The sequence below is a fragment of the Magnolia sinica genome, chromosome 9, assembly GCF_029962835.1.
Source record: "Magnolia sinica isolate HGM2019 chromosome 9, MsV1, whole genome shotgun sequence".
Lineage (NCBI taxonomy): Eukaryota > Viridiplantae > Streptophyta > Magnoliopsida > Magnoliales > Magnoliaceae > Magnolia > Magnolia sinica.
The window spans coordinates 10,938,847-10,949,180 of record NC_080581.1 but is presented as its reverse complement, the minus strand read 5'-3'; the positions used below and the strand labels follow the sequence as shown (position 1 = coordinate 10,949,180).

At 41.6% G+C, this 10,334-nt stretch overlaps 1 protein-coding gene across 1 annotated transcript; it reads left to right on the top strand.

Annotated features, from left to right (window-relative positions):
* Window positions 1–262: 262 nt before the first annotated feature.
* On the top strand, window positions 263–9,029 carry LOC131256876 (UDP-glucuronate 4-epimerase 1). The gene is made up of 2 exons (XM_058257942.1): window positions 263–399; window positions 7,548–9,029. Exon 2 carries the CDS (start codon window positions 7,595–7,597, stop codon window positions 8,885–8,887), a length of 1,293 nt encoding a protein of 430 aa, XP_058113925.1. The 5' UTR covers window positions 263–399; window positions 7,548–7,594; the 3' UTR covers window positions 8,888–9,029.
* Window positions 9,030–10,334: the final 1,305 nt, after the last annotated feature.

Sequence of the window (10,334 nt, the reverse complement as noted above, 5' to 3'; positions counted from 1 at the left end):
CGGCCGGTCCTGATTTTTAGGTCCAAGTAAAATCTGATCCATTCAATGCCTGGCCCATGACCACCCTTAACAAATAACCGGGCCCGACTCACACCTAGACCAACCTGGCCACAACCCACGACCGGACCGACCCCTGACAACCTTATCCTGGGCTTATCCCTATCTCATTGCATGCACCATGCGCACCACGGGTGCCAGCCACCGACAAAAACTATCGGCGCAAATCATGCAGTTTTCCACAAATGTTACATTTCGATACACACGATGCCATAGCGCTCTATATATTCAAGCTATGATCAAGTGTGGCCTGCAACTGATCGTCAATTGACGGTCGCCGTCGGAGTCCTCAACGGCGAATCCGGTGCAGTTCCAGGTTAATGTCAGTATTTAAAGACTAAGGTATGTAAATGCTTCTTACATTTTAAGCATCAAATCCAAGTTAAAATGGAAGGGAAACCCTGGGTTTAGTTGCTCCAATCATAATTACAAACCTCATATTTGGAAACCGATTGGGCTGCGTTTGGATGCGCCGGTCAATTGAATTACAAATGTTGGTTTTAAATAAGAGGAATTTTACTAAATTGTAATTTGGTTTGCTAGTATTCCTAGTAAAGAAGTGGCCACAAATTGCAATTTGAGTTCCTTTGGAGTCTGTCATGAATGTGAGACATGTTCATATACAACATTGTATGAGAACATTTACATACAATTTCTCTCTCTCTCTCTCTCTCTCTCTCTCTCTCTCTCTCTCTGTCATGAATGTGAGACATGTTCATATACAACATTGTATGAGAACATTTACATACAATTTCTCTCTCTCTCTCTCTCTCTGTTTTTTTTTGGTTGACATGTCACTCATGTAGGACATTTGAGCCATGCAAATGGTGGGCCATGATATAAAGATCGACATTTGAGTCTACCATCAGCGGTCCACAGATTTCCAAATTTTTCCTGGCGTCGTGCTTGATGAGTGGACCATCCTGGTTTTGGGCCCACGTGATCTTTGTGGTATGGTGCACCGTTTGCCTGCTGAGGTGATTCGCAGAAAGGAAAGTAGTGGCCGCGATGGGTTGGGTTGGATTGGGTTCGGGTCATGTTAGGATTAGCCCAGGTCCAACCTATTTACTAAATGAGCCAGACTTGTGGCCCTACTCGACCCACTTGAAATTCTTCGAACCCCATCCCACCCATTTAGTTATAATCAGGTCTGACTCAAGTGACCCGATCCAACCAGGCCCATCAAGACCCAATTAATAAATACATACATTCATACATACGTACATACAGACATACATGTATACCATAGATTTAAAACTCGGCGACTAGGTCTGACTCATCCAGTCTTGAGTTGAGTCAACTCTGGGGTGACTCGATTCATCCAACTGGATTAGGTCCAACCGAGTTTGAGTCGACTGGATTGAGCTGCATGCGACTCGTTTGATTATTTTGTCTCGTGGGCCGGGTGGAGTTGGGTCTAATACATTGATATAACCTATATGGGTGGGCTGGGTTAGGTTGGCTCCGGTCGGGTCAGGTCCAACCCGATTTCAACCCATTTACTTAAATGGTCCACATTTACTTAAATGAAAGAGTTGTATGTGAAAGTTCACATAGACTACCATAGCGTGGAGATTACAGTTGGCTAAAATTCAGCTTTATTCCATTAGCAACCGTGATTCAGTTCACTTGTGCATAGAGTTATACACGCGTTGAACCGAGTCGAGCTTGGCACAGCTCGACTTGGCTCGGCCACTAGCTAACCCCAGTTTGAACTCGGCTCGATTTGGTTAGTAGTTCGGTCCAATTCAAGCCAGCTCAAGCCTATACAACATTTTCACAAATACATGGAGTGCACCTTCAATATCTCACATTATGTAAAACAGCATTAGTAGTTTATAGGCATTTCATCAAACACTCAAGTAGGTAACATCAAAATCAAGATATAAGGGTATTTGTTTCATATTCATACCTTCATCGCCACCGGCCAACACTTCGTCGAGTCATTTTATTGAACACTTGGTGAGCAACATCAATATCAAAATAACCGAGTCACCAAACCGGTTCAATCCAAGTCCCATTTGAGTTGGGGTTCGACCTTAGTCGAGTTGAGATCAAAATTTTTTCTAAGCGAAAAAAATCAGCCTGACTTGGCTTGAAGTATCAAACAATCCAGCTTTTTCGAGTCGAGTCTAACGAGCTAACCGTGCTAACTCGGTTCGTGTACAGCTCTACTTGTGCATCCAAACGCACACTCATCATGCATAGTATACAAATTGATTAACAGTGGTCACAAACCTCCAATTCCATGATTATGGAGAGATAAGCGAACAATCCACATAGATTGCGGGCCATTTTTCGGGTCCCATGCATTTGACCACTGGCCAATCACAGTGCGAGTAGGGTTCCTGACAATGTTTGACGGTGAATTGTAGTACTTGCTCATCACATTAGTAAATGTATTCATGTGGGGCCATTAATTGAATGATCTAAACCTTCAAATCATGGACTCCCACTCAAACTCAACCAAGACCATTGAAAAAACATAAAAAAAGTAACAACGACGTGCCGTGTTGTATGGTCGGCTTATGGTCTGCCTGAGGACCCGAGTATCTACAGTACGCTTGGGCCTTCAATCTGCACAAGTGGGTCACATTGAATTAAACCGTTCAAATAGTGGGCCCCAACATCGATGTTCGACCTGCATAGGAAGATCCTGGCCATTAGATCACCAACCTCCATTCGGCCACCAATTGAAGGGTTACTATTTTCCCAGCTAGGAGATTTTTGGGGATCGGAATCATCGATAGCAGCTGCTTTACGCAGTGCGTAGAAGATCAAATCTCTTTAGGCCCACCATAGTGTATATATGAAATCCACTCCGTCCATCTGGACATAATCCTTACCACTCCGTCCATCTGGAGATAATCCTTATTTTCACTGTATATGCAAAATATCAGACTAAACAATACTCAGATGGTCCACAGAAATGGGAACAGTGTAAAATTCCTTGTAAAACATATAAATTCAAAAGTTGTGGCTCACCTGATTTTTCGATCAGACTGAATTTTGTACTTCTCTTCATGCTATTTATTAGTATCTATGGAACGGATCTAATGAAAGATATACAATGGTGGCCCCACGTACAAACCTATTGTTTGCATCCTGTTCCATTGTTTCCTGTTGTGTGGCCCACCTGAGTTGTAAATTTTTCTAATTTTTGTCCCCAGTACTTAGCATTGAAATTTTCACTTGATGGACGGAGTGGATTTTACATATACAACATAGTGGCCCCCCAAAAACTTAGTGTTTTACTGTCTGTTTTTTTGTTCATGTGGACCCAGCTCCAAATCATGGACCCCCATTGGAAACGGATTGGCTACTCCCCCTGCCATCAGCCAATGGCTAGTGATCGGTGCTCCGTGGGCCCCACCATGATGTATGTGTTTCATCCATGCCGTCCATGTATTTTTCTAGATCATTTTATGATATGAGATAAAAAATGAGGTATATCCCAATCTCAAGTGGACCACATTACATGAAACAGTGTTGAATGAACGTAGACCATTAAAAACTTTTTGGGAGCCATAAAAGTTTTGGATCAAGTTGATCTTCGTTTTTTCCCTTCATCTGGGTCTGTATGACCTAATCAACAGATTGGATGTCAAATAAATAGTACAATAGGCCTTAGGAGGATTTTAATGGTGGATATCCAATCACTATTATTTTCTTGTAGTGTGGTCCACCTGAGATTTATAGCCCTCTCATTTTTGGGATCATACCCTAAAATGATACGTAAAAATGGATGAAAAGAATGGATGAAATACATACATCAAGGTAGGGCCCACAAACCACTAACCACCGGGCTGGTGGCAGGGGAGTAGCCAATCTATTTCACTCCGGCTGGCCAAGAGGCATTTTTTTTTTTCTAAAAAGAGGGCATGCTTTCTTATCCCATCACCGACTCTATTTACCATGCGGTCGGCCTTTCAACAGGGGCAGCTCAACATTTTTGGGACACTTAGGCAAGTCATAAAAATGACACTTTTTAGTTTAAAAAATAAAAAAAAATAATAAATTTAAAATTAAACCATAAATTTGCTTCTTGCCTTTTTAGATGCAAAATTACTAATTAAACTTTTGTATTTAAGTTTATCCAATAAATCAATTTCGATAGATAAAATTGTTAAACCGTTTAATCTATCTTGAAACATAATTGTTTGTAAATAATTTCTTATAATCTTTAGTTTTGAAAAATTGTAATAAGTATGGTAAATAGTATTTTATTTTCAATAAAACAATTTGAAAAATAATTTAGTTCTTTTACTAAATTAAGTATTTCAATTGGAGTATTAATTTCTAATTTTGCAACTTCTTTTAAAACTTTTAATTCCAAAAATAAAACCAAACCGTTAGAAAAAATGAAGTTAGAATTCAATTTCGAAAAATGACGTAAGAATTTAATTTTTTAAAAACTTAATTAACAATAAAGCAGGTAGTTGTAGTCTTAGGTTTTAGGAGAAGAATTTATTGAAAATAATGCTATTATTTTGAAAAGAGATGATAGAGTTAGACTACTATTATCAATGGTGCTAGTTTTTGGAATTGGTTTTTTATTTTCAATTTCAAATTTGTAAATTAATTTTTAGATGTTCTTATTTTGTAGACCTTTCAATCAATTTTATTTCAAAAATTATAGGGTTTTCTTTTTATTCTTAATTTTAATTTTTCTATAATATAAAACCTTCGTTAATTAAGAAATTTTAATTTTACTATAACATAGGGCATCCTAATTAGAGGGCCTTAGCGATTGCCTCACCTGCCAATCCCATCGAGCCGCCTCTGCCTTTCAACTGCGCAAGTGAGTCCCATTGACTTATCCAAGCCGTCCAAATCATGGGCCCCAACGTCGATGTCAGAAAACTTAGAACGATCCTATCCATTAAATCTTCGACCTTCGTTTTTTATTGTAATATCTTCGACCTTCTTTCAACCCAATTGAAGGACCACTAATTTCTCAACTAGCAGATTTTTATCTTTATAATTTTTTATTAATAGGCTATCCATGTTTAGAACCGACACATCAACGGTTTGGATCTAACAGAGAAAACTCGGAGATGGCGTGAACGAAAACGGGATGGATTCTCACGACCATCACGGTGGGCCCCACCTAGCTTCCTAGCACAGTAAATCTGCATCCGCTCCAATCCAAGCTGGCAGACCGCTCCCAGTATAAAACGACCGGACATGAATAGCATATTACAAAATAGGAAGAAATAGAGTCAAGCTCAAGCACCGCCCCACGCATTCCAAACCAGCGACGACCAATCCTGACCACCGGTTCTTACGGTCACTTCCGGTTACCGACGACCTCCCGTGCCCTACGCGACCGGTTCAATCGGTGGTCATAAACAAATCATTCGTTGCTGCTGGTGGGACTCCTATGTTAGTTGTGGGCCATTTTACAAAATGGTGGTGACTTTTCAACTGCACACATGGGATGTTTGTACGGAAATCCAGACCATCCAAATCGCTAAAACAACTGCGTTTGGAGGATGATCTAGAAATCGTACAGATGATTTTTTATTCGAATCCGGACCAATCAGTGTTTTATTTTGAAGCATTCATATGAAAGAAATTAATTCGATGGTTAGGATTGCTTGATTAGTGTAATGTTATCCATTCTCTACTTGGGATAAACTATTTAAACTATTTGGATGGTCTAGATGCCTGTAGATCGTTGTTACATGTGACGCAGATAGGACACAACCATTTTTTAAAATGACGATAAACTCACATAGGGAGATGTTAGAGCATTGGACTTGGAGGGCAGCGGATTAGGTGCGGTCCTTACTGTGGGGCCCACCTGGATGTAATTTTCTATATCCACGCCGTCTATCCGTTTTCCCAGATCATTTTAGGAAAGAAAACCAAATGAAACAGATAAAAACTCTCAGGTAGACCATTAAACAGAGGTGATTTTAAAGTTCCACCATTAAAAACTTCCTAGGGCCCACTATAATGTTTACATGAATATTATTTTCCATCCAACCTGTTGATAAGATCATAAATAATTGGATGAAGGTAATAAAAGAAAAGAAACCTCGATCCAAAGCTTTTTGGGTCCACAAGAAGGATTTAATGGTCAGTCACTACTCTTTCCTATGGTATGGTCCACCTGAGATTTGGATATGTTTCATTTTTGGTCTAATGCTATAAAATGATCTGAAAAAACGTATGGACAGCGTGGATATAGGATATATACATCGCCGCACCAATGAGATCAGGGCTGCACCTAAACTGTTCCAGTCCTGGAGTCTCTGTCTCTATACCCTCTGTTCCAATCCGAAAGTTATATTTCTTTACACGATCCTATACTTTGATTCGTCGACCCTTTTTCTCTTGAGTAGCCCCTCATTCCTGGCCGTCCAATAGATGTCCTCCGATCCGACAGTCGGATCATTAAATAACTGTTATTTTTGGGTTATGAGATATCTGCACTGCCATCATAATTTTATATAGTTTAATGTGAATTACCTGTATGCGACGTATGCAGTTTCCAAGGGGAGCGGATTAGGTGCGGGCCTTAGCGTGGGGCATCCATACCGTCCATCTGTTTCTCCACATTAGCATGATCAAAAAATGAAGAGTATCAAAATCTTAGGTGGACCAAACTATAGGAAACAGTGGTGATTGAACTCCCTACCATTAAAAACTTCCTAGGGCCCACCGTAAGGTTTCTATAACGTTCATTTTCCATACAACCTGTTGATAATATCACATTAACCTCGATGAAGGAATAAAACAAATATCAGATCGATCCAAAACTACAATGGCCTATTAATGGTCAATAACCTCCCTTTCCTGTGGAATGGTCCCCCTGAGCATTAGATCTTCTTCATTTTTGGGTTCGTGCAATAAAATGTTCTGGAAAGTATGATGGACGGAGTGGATATAGAATAAATAGATCAAGGTGGGCCCCACGGTAATGGCCGCACCGTTGAGGCAGGGGCGCACCTAAATCCTCTCCCGTTTCCAAGGTCACATTGCGCAGAGTTATTTAATACTCTGGCTTTGGATGACGCTTGATACGCAGGCACTTAGAAACGGTATATTTGGAAAATAGCAACTCTAATTAAACAGACGATATATTGTGGCTCCCACTTTTTATAAATTACAATATAAACATCATATCTTTCATCAAAACTCGTAGGCAGCTGGTGTTGAAAAATAGATCACAAGGCTTTCATTTTCAACCATCCAATAAATGTTTAAACATCTTTAATTTAAACAAGTAAATTAGATTAAATTTTCGTTCATGATACATGTAAAACTTTTGAACATGATTTAGACGGTTTATTTGAATTATTTTTTACGATCCATATATAATTTATAACTGCCGGTGTATCATCTATCAATGTCTGCCAGAGTATCAAAGTATTTCTCTTCCTCTTTCTCTTTAACGCGTGCTCACTTCTCACGCCTCTCTGTCTTCGGTGTATTCCCCCCTATAAAAACCTCACCTCCGCCAACTCATCTCTTCTTTGCAGGTGCGATCCAGAAAATCCCATTCCACCCTTGCATCTGTTTTCCCGCTATGCGGTCCGTAGAAGACGAGCTATTCCCTTCCACCCCAGGAAAGGTTAAGATCGAGCGCTCGCACGCCATGAACCGTCAGTTCCACCGGTTCTTCTCATCAACGACCACGATGTTCCTGTGGGCCCTCTTCCTGATCGCCCTCACGGCATCCTACCTCTCCTTCCAGAGCTTCATGGACACCGGTTCCAAGTACTTCACCGTGTCCTGGGGCGGCATACAGTGGGAGAAACGCGTCCGTTCAAGCGCGCAGATCACCCGCCCGAAGGGCATGTCGGTGCTGGTGACCGGCGCGGCCGGTTTCGTCGGTACACACGTGTCACTCGCTCTGAAGAAGCGCGGCGATGGCGTGGTGGGCCTCGACAACTTCAACAGCTATTACGATCCGTCCCTTAAGCGGGCCCGCAAAGCCCTCCTCAACGGCCACGGGATCTTCGTCGTGGAGGGCGACATCAACGACGTGCGCATGTTAGCCAAGCTCTTCGACGTTGTGGCTTTCACCCACGTCATGCATCTCGCGGCGCAGGCCGGCGTACGATACGCCATGGAAAACCCCTCTTCTTACGTCCACAGCAACATCGCCGGCCTCGTCACACTCCTCGAAGCCTGCAAATCCGCAAATCCTCAGCCGTCCATCGTCTGGGCTTCGTCCAGCTCCGTGTACGGTCTCAACGAGAAAGTCCCCTTTTCCGAATCGGACCGCACGGATCGCCCCGCGAGCCTCTACGCGGCGACGAAGAAAGCAGGGGAGGAGATCACGCACACCTACAACCACATCTACGGACTCTCGATCACAGGGCTGAGATTCTTCACGGTGTACGGCCCGTGGGGCCGGCCTGACATGGCCTACTTCTCGTTCACACGCAATATCCTGCAGGGGAAGCCGATCACCGTCTATCGCGGGAGGGATCACGTGGATCTGGCACGTGATTTCACCTACATTGATGATATCGTGAAGGGATGCTTGGGATCGTTGGATTCATCGGGCCGATCGACGGGCAGCGGTGGGAAGAAGCGGGGCCTAGCGCCGTATCGGATTTTCAATCTGGGAAATACGTCGCCGGTGACGGTGCCGGCATTGGTGGGGATTCTGGAGAAGCATTTGAAGATGAGGGCGAAGAAGAACGTTGTGGAGATGCCTGGAAATGGTGACGTGCCGTTTACACACGCGAATATCAGTGCTGCGACGACGGAGTTTGGGTACAATCCGACTACGGATTTGCAGACGGGGCTGAAGAAGTTCGTGAAATGGTATCTGTCTTACTATGGCTATCCGAGCAAAATTGTAAATTGAGGTTTTGGGGGTGGGTGTTTTTGGAAAGTGAAAGATACTTAAAAAGAATTTACTTTTTACTTCTGTTATATTTTATTTTTTATTTTTGTAAATATGTTTTTTTTTCTTTTTAAATATTTAAATGATAGATGTTGTTCTGTTACTTTTCTGTTTTTGAATGGGAAATTACTAAATTGCCTTGATTATATGATTTCTTTTGTGATGGGTCCACGTTGTATTTTTTTTGGTAGCCAACCCGTTCAACCCAAAAATCTGGCCGACCAACTTATCTATGAGTGAATTTGGATGTTTTGAGGTGTGGCCCACCTATGATTGGAACGGTTGGATGTCTTCTACATACCAGGTGGGTCCCACAATTCTTAAATTTATCAGATTTTTAGAACTAGATAATTAGGGCATTTTGGTCATTTCATCTCTCCTAGGTATCATTTGGTAAAAATTCCTTTTTATTTTGTATTTTTTTCCTTTTGGTTTCTTTTCTTTACCAAAAGCTGGAAAAACAAGTGGGTGATGTTTTTGTTTTTTTTTGTTTTTTTTAATGTTTTGGGAGGAATTAGAGAATGCCCACGTCAGCTGGTTGGATTATAGCTTCCAATACTACATCCAAGCCGTCTAGTAGGTTGGCCCCATGATGAGGATGATGTTACGTAAGAATCAACTACATTCACTCATTACGTGGACCGTACTTGTATTTTATTATTTATCAGCGTTTATACATTATTTTCCATGGTGTGGCCGACCTAATTAGAGGATGGAGCTAAGCTCTATTTAAGGTGATTATCATGGTGGGGCCAACCTATTTGACGGAATGGATGTCGCACGGATAATGATAGGTTGGAAGTCTTAGCTGGTTTGGATGTGAACATTCCTCAAGGGATTATCATATGATAGGATTTTCAGTCGGGGCCATGGTTTGGGAATCCAGACCGTTGGTGAGACCACGCTGCAAAAGAATCCAAATTAGAAGATCCCAGCCACCCATCTTGGGATTCTTTTCAGTTGAATGTAGCAAATGTAACTATTTTGTTGGCCACATTCCAAATCTTTGAAATATCATTGAATTTGATAATCCTTTCTATTCAAATTACAAGGATGGTCCACACTTGATGGACGGATGGTTTAAAAAAAAAATTGATGGATGGATCAAAAGTGGGTCCCACATGTCTAAAATCACACGTCTAAAATCACACTTCCCAAGAAATCCTAACCATTCAATTAATGACTGTTAGATGGATGGTTAAAAATATTTTTTGAGTGATTCGACTTCACAGGTAAGAATCAATGGTTAATATTGTCTCTTCAGTGCATTTTTTGGGTTATGATTCATCCTCAGCTGGGCCAGTGATTTAGACGGTCTAGATGGCCTTACGCTAATGGCATGCATACTTCAAATGGACAGCTGTGGATGGCCGTGATTTACGGTCGGAATGGACCCAAATAAGAGCTT